At 35.7% G+C, this 18,854-nt stretch overlaps 1 protein-coding gene across 6 annotated transcripts in view; it reads left to right on the top strand.

The window, feature by feature from the left end:
- The window catches only part of CDH8 (cadherin 8), a 361,920-nt gene extending 344,382 nt beyond the window's left edge, over positions 1 to 17,538 (top strand). For all 6 annotated transcript variants that reach the window (XM_053906508.1, XM_019455740.2, XM_019455739.2 and 3 more), the window contains 2 exons: positions 13,782 to 14,033; positions 15,443 to 17,538. In XM_053906508.1, coding sequence (XP_053762483.1) covers positions 13,782 to 14,033; positions 15,443 to 15,936 — 746 coding nt within the window. In that variant the 3' untranslated portion in view covers positions 15,937 to 17,538. The remainder of the gene's footprint in view (positions 1 to 13,781; positions 14,034 to 15,442) is intronic.
- The last annotated feature ends 1,316 nt before the right edge of the window (positions 17,539 to 18,854 follow it).

The following is an 18,854-nucleotide window of genomic DNA, read 5'->3' as shown; positions in this document are numbered from 1 at the left end:
TTTTAAAGTCAGAGAGGACCAGAAAAAAGGACATTATTAGCAAAGAATGCACTGGTGGGCATTCTAAGGCAACATAAGGGTTCTTATTATGGACTGTGTCCTAGTGCTGACCACACAACTCCAGGTTGGTTGGTTGAAGTTCACATTCCTTGCAGGTGGTGGGTCAGGGGGGCAGCTGAAACTGCATTTAGCTTAGGTATCAAGTCTTGATTTGCTGATGTGGGCTTTAATATAGTGACTCCATTTTGAGCCCGTGGTTTTCTTGTTGTCAGAGGTTAGATGAAAACGCTGAGGGCAGAATGCTATTGAACAAAACAGGGAAGCAGAAAAGATGGAATGCCATTCTCTGTATTTCCCCATTTCACAACCAGCTGTTTTTAAACCCAGCCCACAGGCCTCACCTTCCTTAAGGCTTCTTTTCATCTGTATCTATGATGATGGAACTTTAAGTCAAGGTACATATGGCATAGTGGACCACAGGGTATGAGAGCTAAGGCAGGACAAAGGTCAAAATTAGAGAATAGACCACCAAGTCGCCTATGTTTTGGCTAGTTACATGCCATTTTTCTCTCCCCTTCTGTGTCAGAAGTTCTTTGAGATCAGTGATCACATCCTCACTTAACCTGGCCACCCATTTGCTCATTCAACAAGGATTAACATCTCGCCATGAAGACTTCTATATAGTGACACACATGACAAATGAAATGATGCATTTGCATTTGCTAAAGAAGACAGTATCTCTGCATCCAAGGATCGTTCACTTTGCAAGACAGAAAACCATCGTATCTGACCATATTGCAGCATGCTAGGGGAAAGTATGCAGAGGATCTTTCCTCTGACAGTGATGTCTTGTTGACAATAGGCACTGAATAACTGAGGGCAGAATGCAGTGAAGGTATCAGTGTAGATTTGAAAGAAGTTAAGATAGAGACATGGGTGATAGCAAGGGAATGTGCATTTGTACCATTTTTGGTGGCTTTCACCTTATGTCTTATTTGTATATGTGCAAATTCAAAACATTCAGGGAGAGGATGGTATCTAACAAAATGATGATTTGCAGGGATACTTGACCTCCTTCAAATGGAAGCAGGTTAACTAGATAACAAACTACTTTTGGTAATTCCTTTCTTTCATATCCTCAGTTGTCCATTCACTATATTTAATGATTTCGGTAAGTTATATGCAATGTATACCTCACTTGAACTGCTGTTGTAAAACAGCCTTACTCTCTGGTCCAACTACCCTATACATCAAGTGTGTTAATAAGCACAAATTTATCATCTCCAGTGCAAAATGAATTAATCAGCTCCAGTGCAAAAAGAATTAATCTCTGACACCCAGTTTCTTAAATATTTAGAGAGGTCTACTCAATCAATAGCGATGTGGTGGAAAAGTCACTCTCTTGACAACACTAGCTTTCCAATGTCTTGATTTTTAATGACTATGAGGTTATTTTCTGGAATTTTCACAAGAAATTCCAATAAGAGCCTTAGTATTTCTTTGTTTGGTTTGGTTTGTATTTAAATAGCTTGCACACTCTAAAAAATGTTGTTTTTTTTTTTTTTTTACTTCTGCATAAATAGGTAAAAATACTCTTTGTCATACATGTTGATATTTATAAAAGGTTTAAAATTTCCATTTGAACAGAAACTGACTGTTGGTATAGTTTTCACTTTCTGGGGTTAGTTAATATAGGTATTCCTGAAATAAAATGAAGGTCATATTAGTCTTCATCCCTCATTCCCCAGTGCCTGGAGTAAGATAAATCTTTTCATCTAAGCATTAAGTGATCTGCATAAGGTTCATGGAACATTTTGTGTAAGAGCAAGTATGCAAATTAAATACAGGGAAAAAATAATCAAACTCAGAAGACCTTGGGCAACATGATTGTATCTAGCATAGAATTTGTACCTGTAATACTTGTGTTTCTCTCTGGCACCAAAAATAATCACTTCTTGATAATTAATTCATGGTTATGTTATGCTATGATATGTTGTGCTATGTTAGGCAGACTCTCAGGATATGGGATTTAGATCTATGGAGTACTGTACTGAATACCTTTTGATCCTTCTAAAATACTGAATTATCATCTACAGTGGCAATGACCATTTAGTTTTTCCTTGTTTGTGATAAAGGTGCCATAGAATGGAAAAACCTCCCTCCACACACTTTCTGTTTTGTATCTTATCCTTAAGCTTTAATTTAACCTTCTTAGAGCTCATTTTCCCTTGTTTTCTGAGATGAATTTTGTTAAGATGACAGAAAGTGTAGAAAATGCATTGGATTTAGTTGTAATTCTTAGCTACCAGCTGAGAAACCTTGAGCAAGTCACTGTTTGTCAAAAACTCCATTCCTCATATGTAAAATGGGAATAAGTATGCCCTTCCCTGATTCTGTAAATCACATTTAATCAGATTCACTGATTAACTTAGTTTATTAGGGATCCCAGAACAAATTACCACAAACTGAGGGGCTTAAAATAACCAGAGATATATTATCTCAGAGTTCTGGAGGCCAGAAATCCAAAATCAATTTGCTTATAGGGCCATACTCCTCTCCAGAGATTCTGGAGGAAAATTCATCCTTTTTGTCTTCCAGCTTCTCTGTTGGCTGTAGACATTCCATGGCTTGATGGTTACATCATACCAATGTCTGCCTCTGTGGTCACATTACTTCTTCCTTTACTCTGTGTCCAATCTACCTCTGCCACACTCTCACAAGGATACATGTTTTGAATGTAGTACCCAGCGGTTCAGCCCCAGATGAACTCATCTCCAAACACTTAATTTAATTACATATGCAAAGACTCTTTTCCAACGAAGGTAACATTCACAGATTTCCAAAAAAAAGGACTTGGATATGTCTTTTTGGACATCACTATTCATACCACTATATTCTACACCAACTTCATATAATCTAATTTTTTGCTTTTATATTAACAATTTAAGAATAGTTTATGTAGCTTCTTATGGAATTTTAGAAGATGTTTAACTTTCACAGGCTACTTGCTGAGTCCTAAGCATAGCCCAGTTTCTGTATATTTCCTCCGCAAAATGAAAACAATGCAGATATTTATAGAACTGTAGTATTGCATGCTTATAGCAGAATTTTTCTGTTAAAAAAGTGTTAGTTCATTTAATGTGTACTTGCAAATTTTTGACTAAACATTATTTGGTGTTAGTCTAGGAACTTCTAAAAGAATTCACAATGATGTTTTTTTTCTAAAGGCAGAATAAACATTGATCATTACTTTATGGCTAGATATACTTTATTATTAAATATTTGGAAATTTGATGAGTTAATGCTTGACAAACATTGATATTATTGACATCAGGTGGTATTGTGGACAACCTAATGAGGAAAAAAAAAGGAAACAAGTAACAAATGATCTAATTAGGTAGCTCAGAATATCCAGTTGCTTGTTGCAGATTTAGTATGTTGGTACACTTTCAATGAATTATGTAGGAAGTTATAATGGTACTAGAGGAGATTGGCTTCACAGAGTCTTAGTTTTTATTAATTCATTACAGCCTGATTGTTTCCAACAACACTTAGTGTTTGGAGTAAAAATGTATAAATGAAATATAAATGGTAGGATCTTCACTCCATATTCCCAAATATTAGGTATTGTATATACATATATTTATATCTAATTTGCTAAAAGGTAATAGATTCGGTATCTCTATTGCTTTGCTAGGCTCTTAGAAATAAACAGCAGACACAACACCATAAGGACTTAATTAAATCTCTTGTCCATACCTACTGAACAGAGTGCCATTTTCCCTTTGTTTTGACCTCCTTGCCATTTTTATTCCATTTTACTTGACCGAGAAAATGTGAAATAAATTTGCAAGTCAAATGCCAGGAGATATTTTTTCAAAAAGAGAGAACGCCAGTGATCTTCTCTTCATCTACTCCTTTTGTCATAAACATTTGTCTGGCAAGTGCCTTCATTAACTCTGGCTCCTTGTTGCTTTTGTTTGCATGTAAAACAATGAACAAAAGCCATAGCTCCATGATTTCAAATAAATGGGACTTGGGGAAAGTAAAATTTCTGCATCAGGGCAACAATAATAGATGAACGACGGTAAAACAATAGAGAATTTAATTTGCCTGCCTTATTTTATCTGGGGGAACAAACAAGGACAATGTGGGAAGAACATGGGATATTTAAATAATAACAAGAATAATGACCTTTCTTTTTCTATTAAAAATACATAGAAAATAAATGGAAGGAAGGAAATTAGTGAGGACTGTGGGAAAATTACACAAATAAAGTTAAAGAATTATCCAGGTAGACACAGTCTATCTCTTTAGATAGATTTGGATATTTCATGGAGTATGTATACAGAAATAATTAGTGCCTACAAGATTTTAGTTTGCTCAGGCTGCTATAACAAACACTGCAAACTGGTGGCTTAAACAACATTTGTTTCTCACAGTTTGGGAGGTTAGGAAGTCTAAGATCAAGGGGCAGGCAAGGTATGTTTCATTCTGAAGCCTCTTCTCCTGGCTGCTTGTAAGAGGCCACCATGTTTCTTTGTGTTCACATGACCTTTTCTTTGTGCACTCATGGGTAGAGAAAGAGAAGCATTCTTGTGTCTCTTCTTATAAGGGCACAAATTCTATAGGACCAGGACCCCACCCTATGACCTCATTTACCCTTAATTAATTTCCTTAAAAGATCTATCTCCATAGACAGCCACACTGGGGGTTGGAGCTTACAAATGTCAACTGCAGGTGGAGGGAGAGGCACAAACATTTAGTCTATCACAAATGCTTACTGGCTTATTTATACAAAGAAACTTTTCTTCTAAGAGTATTAATGTTCTATGAAAGAAGGCCCTTGATTGCCAACTCTAAATGATATAAAGACTGAATATTAAAAATCAAAGAGGACATTCCTCCTAAACCAGCTACAGGAGATTCTAATTCCGATTATGTGCCCCCCTCTGAACACAGGACTAAGTTAATGAATTTCAGCTCAGTAAAAGGGAATTCTGGTGTGCACTCTTTAACATGATGATAGTTCACATATGTTAGATATCTGAGATGGTATTTCAAATATTCTTCTCCTCTCAGTCTTCTCTATTTGAATCTAAGCACCCTTAGTTTATTGTTCATGATACATGGTATTAGTTATGCCCAGAGTAAGACTGAGAAACCATGAATATATCTCTTAAATTTCCATATAGGAACTTGGGCTATAAATCCTTTCCAATAGCCTAAACTGAACTTTCTCACTGACTTATTCTGAATCACATATAATTCCCTATGACAAAATAACATGAAGGGAAATAAATGTGAGACCCATAAAATGCAGCTAATGATTATTCATTCACTTAACAAATATTTGCTGAGTACTCATTATGCATTTTAAATTGGTTATTCATTACTTAAAAGTTTTTCAGTTTATTTTGGCATCCCCTGTATCGATCACATCCCTATTACTATATTATTTCTTTGTAATAAGTTCTTTGATAAAAATATAAAGATTATCTTATTAGATTGCATAAACACTCTGTCTGGGAAGGCTGGGGATGGTTAGTAAAGGAATTATCCCCCCAAAATTACATTTAAGTACAGACATAAAGAATGCATAAATGTTAATTCAAATGAGGGCTAAGGAAAGGTAGAGAGATTATGAGGTAGAAGAAAGAGCAATTATGAAAGCATGAAGGAAAGAAGATCCTTGACTCAGAAAAGGCCAGGATGGCTAGAACACAGAGGAGTGGTAGGACGGGAAGCTGGAGGATGAGGCTGGGGCTCGACCATGTAAGTCACATAGGAAGAAAAACTCTCATATGCAGCAGAAATTTTGAAAAGACTTAGCAAGCTTCTATCATATCAGTTAGTTGATCACTTCCTTAGAACTGAAACATTCCAAATAAAAGTGGATAAAACAACCCCACCAGTGTTGCTGTTTTTTATGAGGATCTTCACTCTGTGTCAAGTCCTGTGCTGAAGACTTGGAATAGAGCCATGACTAAGGCTAGACTCCCTCAAGGGGGTTAGACTTTACTGAGATAATACACACACTTTACTGAGTATTATCTATTTGTCTCCTCAGTGTTAAAACCATTGTGTTAAAATTCTGAGACTTTAATTTTAAGATGGCTGTATTTGATACAATATCAAACAACCTCCAATAATGCACTAATAGGTATATCTGGAGGAAAAAAAATGGCAAACTAAGCATATAAGTAAATATTTTTATTTACAATGAATATGTTATCAGAATCTGAAAGGAATCTCATACATAATGGCATAATGTAATGTGCTGTCTGAAAAAAGCAAGCATATACCCCTACTGTTTATCTGTTCTCTACTTTACTATTTATTTGGTGTAGACCTTGTATTACTCAGCCAAGGAGTAAGAAACCCAACGATTCTACTATTTTTGGAATATTGTCAATTTTGAGAACTATGTCTGGTGTTACTGGTCCACTTTAACTTTCCACCAAGATCTTTCTTTCACAAATCAGTCATAAGCAAAAACAAATGGGTTTAGAGTATGAAGCAAGATTCTGGAATGGAATCATTCATCCTCCTTGGTGTAATGCTCATAAGCAAAATATTCCAGGAAGATGAGAAAATAGGAGAAAACTTTAACTTATGGAAATAATAAGGAATACTGATATTTGACTATTTCACCTATTAAGAGTATCAGGCAACCAGGTGATAAGCTGAAGAGATATGTTTCTATCTCAGTGTAACACAAATGCATGAAGTGGACAGCAAGTAGACATTGCTCTCCACCTGGATATTAGTCCTCCCTAGAGAATACCAAACTCTCTTGCTCCATCCTCTTCTTACATAGATCTTGACAAAACACCCTTCTCCCCTTTCTCAAACTGTGTTATTTTATACTCAATTTCAAAAGATTTAAATTTAAAAATAAATCATGACATATATGTTGATGGGCTTTCAGTGACCACTCTTTTTTTCTCATAATTTTTTCAGTTTTAGAAAATGTATTTTCTCTAGTAAGTCACCAGGATATGTTCTTCTATTTGCTCCAAGGGAAAAAAAAAAAAAGTAAATGCAATAAATACAAAACCCAGGAGCAGAAGCCAAGAGGATGGAATAGATTATGATGCAAAGGCAACATGATAGAAATTGGAAATGCATTAAAACAAAAAGGTATGAAAAAAAAGTTTTTAAATAATACAGTAACCCAATTGAATCCAACTTTAGAGGTATTGAACAGCTGTCTTTTATATGGCTGCCTTTTCCCTTTGCATCATTGCAAAGAGAACAAAAAAGAAAGAAAAATTAAGGAGGAAAAAAGAGTACAAGTAAACAAACTTGAACAAAAACTGCCTTCCAATAAAATCAGTCATCTTAATGTTGAAAGTCAAAACCTATTTTCTCTTTTGTAGTATCAAGAACAAGGTACAGGTATCACCATAACTTCTTATGCTCAAAATTCTGTTAGAAGGTCTAGCTAGTATAGTACAATAAGAAAAAAAACTAATAACGTAGGCATTTAAAACTATAACTTTCCCTCTAAACATTGCTTTAGCTGCATCCCTTACATTTTGATATGCTGTATTTTCATTTGCATTGTCTCACAATATTTTCCAATCTCCCTTTTGACCTTGCCTTTGACCCAATGATTATTGAATAATGCATTGTTTAATTTCCACAGATTTGTTAGTTTCCCAAATTTCTATTATTCATGTTTCTTCATTCCATTATAGTCAGAAAACAAATTTTGCATTATTATCTTTTTAAATTTTACTCAAGTTTATTTTACACCCTCACATATTGTCTACACTGCAGAATGTTCAATGTGTACTTGAGAAGAGTATTTATTCTACTGTTGTTGAGTGGAGTGTTCTATAGATATCACTTAGATATCATTGATTTATACTGTTTTTCAAGTCTTCTATTTCCTATTTCCTTGTTTATTTCTGCCTAGTTGTTTTATCCATTATTAAAAGTGGGATACTGGAATATCCAACTATTACTTTTGAATATCTAGATATTACATGCCAACAATATATTATGTACTTACTGTTTTATACAATTGCTTTATAAAACAGTGAAGAAAAAAGGAGAAAGTTGTGTATTCTATCTTTCATGATGACATAATTACTTTTCCTGGTCCTCTTTTTTTTTTTTTTAAATGTGAATCTGAATTACCATCTGAGGTTATTAGCTTTCAGTCTGAAAGAGTTCCTTTGGTATTTCTTACAAGGCATGTCTGCTGCTGATGAATTTCCTCAGCTTGATGTTTACTTTCCAAGCTTCTATTTCATATTTTTTTTGTTTGTTTTGGAAAGAAGGCTTTGCTGAATATATGATCCTTGGTTGAAAGTGTTTGCTCTAAACACTTTGAAAATGCTATCTCATGTCCTTCTGGCCTCCATTATTTCTTTTCTTTCCTTTTTTAAAAAAATTTTTAACATTTATTTATTTTTTTTAACGTTTATTTATTTTTGAGACAGAGAGAGACAGAGCATGACGGGGGAGGGTCAGAGAGAGGGAGACACAGAATCCGAAACAGGATCCAGGCTCTGAGCTGTCAGCACAGAGCCCGACGCGGGGCTCGAACTCACACACCATGAGATCACGACCTGAGCCGAAGTCGGACGCTTAACCGACAGAGCCACCAAGGCGCCCCAACATTTATTTATTTTTGAGAGAGAGAGAGAGAGCACAAGCAGGGGAGGAGCAGAAAGAGAGGGAGACACAGAATCCGAAGCAGGCTCCAGGCTCTGAGCTGCCAGCACAGAGCCCAATGTGGGGCTCAAACTCACGGACCGCGAGATCATGACCTGAGCTGAAGTCGACCACTCAGTCAACTGAGCCACCCAGGCGCCCTGTGGCCTCCATTATTTCTATAAAAATTCAGTTCATCTTATTGGAGTCCCTTGGAAGGGATGAGTCAATTTTGTCTTGCTTTCAAGTTGTTCTCCTTGTCTTTGGCTTTGAGTATTTTTACTAGGATACACTGTGAAACTCTTTGCATTTGTCTTCTTAGAGTTTGTTGAGGTTTCTGAATGTATAGGTTAATGTCTTCAAAATTGTTTGAAGTTGTCAGCTTTATTATTTTTCTTTTCTTTTCTTCTTTTCTGGTATTTTTCATCCACATATTTTGGAGCCACATTTTTATGAGGCTCTGTTCATTATTCTTTATTCTCTTTTTTCCTCTCTATTCTTCAGCTTGCATATTTCCTATGCATCTATCTTCAACTACATGAACACTTTCTTTTGCCAATTCAAATCTACATTTTAGTCAGCCTAATTAGTATTTTATTTCAGTTATTGTGCTTCTTAACTCCAGAATTTCCATGTTCTTTTTTAAATGTTATTTTTAAAAATAATTTCTATTTATCTATTTATATTATTTGATGTGATATTATTATCAGACCTTTCTTTCTTTAATCATAGTTTAGTTTATTGAACACTTTTATAATGGCTTCTTAGAAGTCTGTTTAATCTGATATCTGGTTGCTTTCATGAATAGTTTCTTTTGCCTCCTTTTTTTCCCCCTTGCTATATGGGTTTCCTATTTCTTTGTATATCTTGTAATTTTTTGTTGGAAACTGGACGTTTTAGATATTATAGCAGTTTTGGATATTGACACCCCCCCTACACACACTGAGAGCTTAATATTGCTGTTTTTGCTTAATTTGTTTAATGACTGGCTAGAATGTTTTTGTTAAGTCTATTTCCTATCTGCAATTTTAAACCACTGATATTTCACCTCAAAGGATCCCAGCCTTGGGTATGCCTACAGTCACCCTAGAATGACAGTGATTTGGGCAGGATTCTCTGCCCCTGACCATGTTCCAATTGTTAAACTCCACTAACTGCCAGATGATTTCTGTATTGTTTTCAGATTGGGGGCAAGATTGCTCTACAGACTAAGCCAATCAAGTTTGGGCTCCTAGAATATTTCTCTAAGTCAGTGTTTCAGATGTGTTCTCCCCAGGCATGTTGCTCCCCTAGTCTCTGTCTCAGGTTCTCTGTGTCTCCACTGAGGCCAAACTGTAAGCCACTCTCTCCAGAGTTGAGTTGGAAACTATGATGTGTTTCTCTGAATGAAGCCTCTGTTTTAGATGATGAGCACTTGGTGCTGGGTGGGGGTGGGGAGTGGATGTGGAGTAACGTCAAGTTTTTTGGCTTGTCCTTCCCAGTGTGTAACCAGTGCCTGATAGGCTAGGGCAAGGGTAACTGAGGCCCTATATCCCCAGGGGAACCCTTCCCAGGGAGAGTTTCTGTCTCACAAGCAAGGGCTGTGAGAAAGAAAGGAACCCTCTTTTGGCTGCACTCACTTGAAATTTAGTTTCAATAATATAGTAGGATGAGACTGCTCACACCCTGTATCTCCTGCTAAGACAGTTCTTTAACTGTCTTAGCTGAGGGGACAGGGAGCCCTATGTTCTTGGCTGAACCAGTATAGAGTGGATTTTCCATCTCACAGAGCTGGGAGAAAGTGGGTTCTACTTCACACATGAGTCTCGTCATTCTTACCAACCTTTGATAGATTGTCCTGGATAAATGTTTCTTCATTTGCTGCTTGCCTCCAGGACCATTTCCAGAGATGTTAAATGGTTTTTCTTTTATAATCACCATTTTCACTAGAGAACAGTTCTGTGGAGCTCCTCACATCATTGTCTTGCTGAAGTGGAACTCTGTGATGAGAATATTACTTTTATAAATAAAGAAAAGTTTACAAGATTGCTAGAATTAAAATCAATGCATAAAACAATTACACTTTACACACTAGCAACAATGATCAGAAAGTGCACTTTTAAAATATTAATATCACTTTGCAGTTTGATAATATTACCAAAGCAACAAAAGATACACAGTACCAATATTAAATCTAACAAAAGATGTGAAATTCTCTTGTAGCTAAAAGTTAAAAATTACATGTTTAGTGATATATATTAAAGAAAATAAGGAAACTATGATCTTGAAATGGAAGACTAAAGACAGTAAAGGTGATGCCAATTCTCTCAAAGTTGATTTATATTTTAACATAATTTCTACTAAAGTTCTTATAGGGATTTTCATACAATTTGCTAATCTGATTCTATAATTGTCAGAGATTAGCAAATGAACAATAATAGCCATGATACTCGTAAAGAAGAACATGAAAGGGAAATTAATCTAATAAACATCAGGATTTATTATGAAGTTTCCATACATAAAGGTGTATTACTGATGCAGATTTATAAAAACAGAGCATTGGGAACATAATAGAGAGCTCCTAAAAAGGTGAGGGTGCACAAAAGTTTGATTTGTGAGAAACTGAGAGTTGAAGAGCAGTGAGTAAAGGATAAGTTACTCAATAATTAACCTTGGGGAAATCAATTACCAGTAAAGAAAGAAACACACACACACACACACACACACACACACACACACACACACACAATTCCATACAATCACCTAAATGTGACAGATGGCATTATAAATATATTTCATGTAATTTACTTTTAAAAACTCAGTTTAGAAGCACAAACCTAAAAGAGATTGATAAAACTGACTATATTAAATTAAAACTTTCATGAAATTAAAAGGCACCATAAGTCTTAAAGAAACTAACCATAGCTTCATAAAAGATATTTGCCACATGTAGATTTTTTTAATGTATTTCAAATGCAGGAATTTGAACTGTGTGAAACTGCTGATACTTGTTTTTTTTTAAAGTGTACAATAATGACAATTTCATTTGGCATAATAAAATAAATCCATAATAAATATAAACACCAATTAGAAATAGTTTTTTGTTTTTTGGTTTTTTTTTAAAGGAGAAAAATGAATAGGCAAATAGGGAATTGACTTGCCTGGAGGTAGCAGGTAAAATTTGCCAAAAATGACTCATAGACTTCCTTTACTCAGATAATAATTTTCATTATCTAGTACGGGAATAACAAATGCAAATGCAAGGAATAGTAAACACTGTAAGTTTAGTGGTGGACTCACTAATGCTTTTATATGTATTAAAGAGCATAGTTTTTTTCGACACTGAGCAATATTCCTGCTGCGGTTTCTAAATTATCATTATAGATTGTTTTAAAGAGAGAATATGCAAAAATAGTTTCCCATATAAATAATGTCAACCACAAAAAGGCAAAAGTCTCATTGTAATTTTATTAATTGCATCTTGAAGAACAATTCCCATCTTCTGTTTTGAACTATGGTATATGAAATCATCCACAAATGTTCCTTGCACTAATTAACTGTACTCCAACTTGTCACACATTTTCTGAAAATATAACATAACTATATATTCTGTATCTGTTTTGAGATAATGTTCTCCCATTTTTTAGCTTAGTGGTATTTCCCTCCATGTCTTGGAAATAAAGATAACTGGATCATTTGGTACACCACTACTTAACTCTATTAGAGAACTCTTTTCAGTCTTCAACTACTAATGAGGCACAACGAAAAGAAATTTACAAAAAATAATGTTACTCAATTTGAGTGTTTTCCTATTTGCTTACTAGCAAGGCATTAGAGATCCGTTTATATCTTAAAACAAAAATAAATATAATTTATACATCTATTTTGGGGAACGGCCATCTTTTTTTTTTAATTCTGGAATAGCACTATATGGTACAGAAAATTTAACACATTCATTTAAAGTCATTTGAGTAGAATATGTGTTCATGTATTTGAGTGTTCTGGAAGCCAGAAGGACATTAATGACCAAGAATTGGACAACTATGGTTTGGAATCCCTGCTTATTATGCAACAATGAGGTAGCCAGGTATTCTAGGGTCTACAAACTTGCCAATATGTGAAAAAAATCTGAACTGAAATAATCCTTTTGCTCAAATAATATTATACATGTTATCTGAGATTATTTGCTTCCATGTAGAATATAAAAAGGAAAGTATGTTCCCATTTTGAATAGATATATGTCTTTCATTAATCAAAGGGAGAAAACAATAGTTAATATATACAATATGACTATAGTTCATGAGCTGGGCATGAATGACTACGAAGTTTTATTTTGAGGGGTGAAATTTTGAGAACCATAGGGCTAGCATGGGTTCAATTACTCTTCGCTGACAAGTTTTACCCTGAACTGAAATGAACCCTTCCGTACAGCTTGTCTTGAAATGTTGCTCTAGATAACCAACGTATCTCTCTGTATAATCGACTGACACATGCAAAATGGAGCATTTGCTCCAGGGACTTTTCCATTTATTCTTTTTTGCATAACCAGTATAGGTCTTCTCTACAGAATTTTAATATATGTGGCATATCTCCTCCAATTGGCAGTAAATGGGACTTTTGTTAGTTTAAATGCTCAAGGGTGTGAATGACTCTTTTTAGATACCTGTGGGAGACAACAGAGTGCATTGTTTTGTATGCCATATCGTCATATAGTCTATCTTTCAATGCAGAATTTCTCAAACATGCCTTTCAAATGTGGTCCAATTCTGTTCAGTCAATTTTGCATTATCAGGATAAATGAGGGAAAAAATAAACTTATTTGTGGAAACGTGGGTTAATTTGTGTCTTCTGAAAGGACACTTGAAGATTATTTTTATAAAAGAAATATTTTGCATTTACAAAGTGATGGTAAAATTTCATTAATTCATGGTGGGGGCCCATTTATTAAATTTGCAGGGCATGGATGTTTTGGTCCATGTCAATTGGGGAGGTAGGGAGGGGGAAAGAATCTAACTGGTCTAGTGGAGTTGGGATTCTCTTGAGTTTTCCAGAGGATTTATGAACTAGAAAAACAAGTGTTGTTTGGGCAGCCACTTGGAAATGATGCAAACTATTGTAATTTTCACTTTTTCCAGATAATTCCCTCAGCATTTTGGCAAAGCATAACGGATTCAACCGCCAGAAGCAAGAAGTCTATCTTTTACCAATCATAATCAGTGATAGTGGGAATCCTCCTCTGAGCAGCACCAGCACCCTGACCATCCGGGTCTGTGGCTGTAGCAGTGATGGTGTTGTCCAGTCTTGTAATGTTGAAGCTTATGTCCTTCCGATTGGACTCAGTATGGGCGCCTTAATTGCTATATTAGCATGCATCATTTTGCTGCTAGGTACGTATTTCCTTCACAGCTTAATGGTCACCATTTTTCTGGTTCATAAATGACTTAAATAAGGACAGCAAACCTGAACCCCAGTCAGGTATCAGCATTCTTCTGGGGAAAAGGAACTTTCTTGCACTTCTCCAAGCTTTGAAGTTACCAAATAGGGGTGAAGGAAGAAAAGTGCCACGATAGCCAATGTCCAATTGGAGAGGACAATTCAGTGCCTTTTTCAATCCCATTACCAGTGAAAAGACAAACTAATTCTAATGGTGGTGGAAGTGGGGAGAGACCTTTATGTGGTTACAACAGCATCTACCATATAAGAAGGCCTGCAGATCTGATGTACACCAGTTTACTGTAATGGGAGGCTCTCGTGTGTCCATAATACTCTTTTCTCTAAACGATGTATACATTGCGTTGCTGAGTTCATCCAAACACACAGTTTGGTCAGACTAAAAGATAACAAACAAGCAAACAACAAAAAAAATATTTTTCAAAATTACACTGTGTTCTTCAGCTATTTTTCTGGATATTAAAATCAACTTAAAATGAAGATTGAAAATGAAGGAAAGTTTTTTTTTTTTGGTAACTTTTCCATTAAAAATTTCTAATTATAAAAACAACATTAGAGACTAGAAAGATATATAAGAAGAAAATTATGTCTTATCCTGTCCTTAAGTAAAGGATATGGCAGTTACTACCTTTCCAGTCACATCCGTTCTATTCACCCACTGCCTGGATTAACATTTCTAGACATATTTTACCCTGTGAACCCTAGTTTGGTTTGGCTGGCTTTGCCTGTTGGGTATGTATTCCTTTCCTTTTGCCTACCTTTAGGCGTACCTTCCCAGATGGGGAAGCCCCAGCTTCCTTATAAGGCAAAAAATTGCGTATGCCAATTTGACATTCATCTTGATATATCACTTCATCTGTGAATGAACATTATTTGATTGGAGAGAGTCTTGAAGAGCCGATAAAACACAAGATATTCTAGATATGATTTACTCTGCTATTTTTTCTTTATCGAAGAAGGACATGGAATCAAAGATATTAAATAACTTGCCCAAGAGCCACAGCAAGTTAATTATTTTTATCTTTGCTGTTTTCTATTGTGTGCCATTTATTCTAGAGCTCGTAACAGTCTTACATGCAGCTTTCACCATGGATAGATGCAAATTAATTCTTTTAACCCAACTTCATCACCATTTAATAAACAGAAGCAACCTGGAATAATACTCACTCAGAATTCAATAACCCATCTTTCAGAAAGGTGTTTAATTTAATTCCCAAGTGAATTGTAGTAAGGCTATATGCTGGCAAGTTTCTACACAACGCCACTCTCTTGTAACATACATGATATGTTGCTTGTGAAATTATTTGCAAATTGAGCTAATTGTTATTTCTCATTTTTCCTACAGTAATTGTGGTGCTGTTTGTAACTCTGCGGCGACATAAAAACGAGCCATTAATTATTAAAGATGATGAAGACGTACGAGAAAACATCATTCGTTATGATGATGAGGGAGGAGGAGAGGAAGATACAGAGGCTTTTGATATTGCAACTTTACAAAACCCAGATGGAATTAATGGATTTTTACCTCGTAAGGATATTAAACCAGATTTGCAGTTCATGCCAAGGCAAGGGCTTGCTCCTGTTCCGAATGGTGTTGATGTTGATGAATTCATAAATGTGCGGCTACACGAGGCAGATAATGACCCAACTGCCCCGCCATATGACTCCATTCAGATTTATGGCTATGAAGGCCGAGGGTCTGTGGCTGGGTCCCTCAGCTCCCTGGAGTCCAGCACCTCAGACTCAGACCAGAATTTTGACTACCTCAGTGACTGGGGTCCCCGCTTTAAGAGACTGGGAGAACTCTACTCTGTTGGTGAAAGTGACAAAGAAACTTGACAGTGGATTATGAATTAATCAGTGGAACTGAGCATTCTGTAATATTCTAGGGTCACACCCCTTAGATACAACCAATGTGGCTATTTGTTTTAGAGGCAAGTTTAGCACCAATCATCTATAAACTCAACTACATTTCAATGTTGAACCAAAAATTAATAATAAAAAGCATATGTTAGGAGGTTATAAATCTTGTGGAGTGTGAATTAAAGTATGTGGAGTCTCTAGAAGTCTTTGGATATTTGATATTTACTTAGCCACCACAGACAAAGATTGGGATCCTGGCTAATCCTTAGAGAGATGGTTAAAAAGAGGAAAAAATCAAAATTAAAAGGTGCTTTCTTAGAAAAATGGACCTGCAAGAAATGTGCTGCTGATATGTGTCTTCTGCAAGGATTTTTATAAATGCAAATGGTTTTTTCCCCTTCACCAATAAGGATTCCGCCACAAACGATAAAGCAATACTTGGTCTGCTGTACGTTATGACTTTCTGGAGTTTTGGGAGGCCTCCTAGATTATACGGTACGGTGACCGCACATTGTACATAACTGTTGGCCCCACTCATCAGAGACTGAATAGCATCTTTAAATATTGTGTCGAGCCTTAAAATATTCACATGTTCGTAATCCATTCCCGGGTGGGGATTGCCAACTCAGTGGTGGGAGGAGAGAAATCCCATTCAAACAGGCTTGTTTTCTGGAAGCAGGATTACTCGTTCCCTCCACTTCATCTTCTTCCACAAGGACAGAAAGATAAACCGTATCACACAGCGGACTACATATGAGACAGATGGTTTTATTGCTAGCGCGTGAATTTATTTGTTTAATCCTCGAAATAAATATTTTATTGATGTCCATTAATGCTTTTATTTATTAAGGTTGGTAATCTATATAGATTAAGGGACTATATGGAAAAAAAAACTAAATTATATCCATTAATAATCCTTTAGATTGTTTTATATAAATATATATATATATATATACACACAATGAATGTTTAATACATGTACATTTTGATGAGATGAGTATGGCAGGCAATATTATCAAAAGGGGAGCTAAGAGTCTCTTTAGAGTAGAAAGTGTTATTGTGGCTGGTGATGGCAGGAGCAGCATTTTCCCAGAGAAACTTTTGGACTGTTTTCTATTTTGTTCATAATCCTAGTATTTGGTGTTTTTACTACAAGCACAAACATCTGAAAGCATATTGATTCATGTGACTATTTAAACTCTAGACTTTTAGATACCTACATAATGCCCTGCCCAGTAAACATGCTTCAAGTTGCCCCCACTGTTTTAAAGCAGGAAGTGGTTTGTACATAATTTTACTGCTTTTGTTTTTAGCACTTCTCTCCCTGATCTTCATGGTGATGCACAGAATGTCGTAGACTCCAAAAAAGGACAGCACTAGAAGATGTGAGCATATTCAATTTGTAACACAATCCTGCCATTTAGGAGTAGAAAATGTATGATAAAAATCAAGTACTACACGCAGATCATTTTAATTTTCTACTTTGCTTTAATGCAATATTGTTTATTTACTTCATGTATTGTATTCAGAGAAACTCCTGTATTGTTTCCTACTTTGTGAAATATATTTTTATAAATACCTTTGTTGTCATCACTTTTTTTCCCCTAATCAGATGAAGATCTGTTAACAGAGACATCAACTCTAATTAGAGTTCTACAATGTTCAACTAAATCATCCCGAGGATCACTTATATTTCTAAGAGTCATTATTATAAAGCAGAGGAAAGAAATAACCTGGCAATGAACACAAAGCAAAAGGGACATTAAAGGAACATGGTGTACAGAAAGTCTAGTCCAGCTGTGCTTGTTGGGTCCTCCTGGCAGCAGAAGCTGTAATAGAGTTACGAGTAAAAAGAAAAGAAACAAGAATAAGGAGGGAAAGATTTCAGCTAGGAGTACAGGTCTAAAACCTTTAGAAGGAACGTTATCAGTATGCAGGATTTAGCAAAAAAGATCTAAACCGCAATACAGACCTGACCAACTTCTGCCAAATGGGTTCTGAGTGAAAGACTGCCTGATGAGGGGTCTGTCATTGGGGAAAAAGTAGTTGAGGTCTACTTCCCCTGCCATCTCAGTCCCTGGTGTGGGGTTGCCTGGGAAGAGCAGGACTTTGGCTAGAAAACCAAAGATATCAAATCCTGGAGACTGCCTCCACTGTGACAGACATAAAATGTATGAATATTGGAATTTACAACTATCCAGGGACTTAGTTGACTCATTGAGTGTCTGTTGCCTGAGAATAGTTCATGTTTTATGCTCTGGCTATTGGACACTTTTTCTTGAGGTAAAAGTAATGGTCCAGAGTGACTTTATGCCACAGCTTGGCATAGTACCTAAGACAAGTACTTAGTGAATGTAGATTAGTAATAGTAGTTGCAAGAGTAACCAGTGGTAATATTCTGACTAAACCAAGGTGAAATCATTACCTTTTTACTTATTTCTTGCATATCAGATGCATTTCTAATGTACTTCTCAGTGAAGCCCTTAGATTACTGACATACAAACATGTTTGACGGAAAAACTACACTTTTTCAGGAATACAAAATCTATATCCTCCAGTCTTGGTAATCCATAGGGTAATATTTATATGGTGGTTTGGGGGGGGTAGGAGATGGTGTCTATCATACTAGTTCCCTAAATCTTACCTCAAAATTTATTTTGACCAGGAAGGGAGAATGAAAGTGTTTTAACCTCTTGGTGATTTACTTTGCCACCACCTACTAGCATTTTGTGCTTTCAAAGTCCATTTAAAGTTTTATAATATGGAATGAAGTAATTAACACCATGTTCAATGGTACTTTTAGAGTACCCTGAATCTACATAAAGATCCGAGAAACACCCGCCCCCCACTCAGCTTAAGTACTTTGTATTTTAGCAAGAGACTTGTTAGGACTT

This window comes from Panthera pardus, unplaced genomic scaffold (assembly GCF_024362965.1).
Source record: "Panthera pardus isolate Hobbes unplaced genomic scaffold, ASM2436296v1 HiC_scaffold_19, whole genome shotgun sequence".
Taxonomy (NCBI): Eukaryota; Metazoa; Chordata; class Mammalia; order Carnivora; family Felidae; genus Panthera; species Panthera pardus.
Note: the sequence above shows the minus strand (reverse complement) of the source record. Positions and strands in the feature narration are given on the sequence as shown.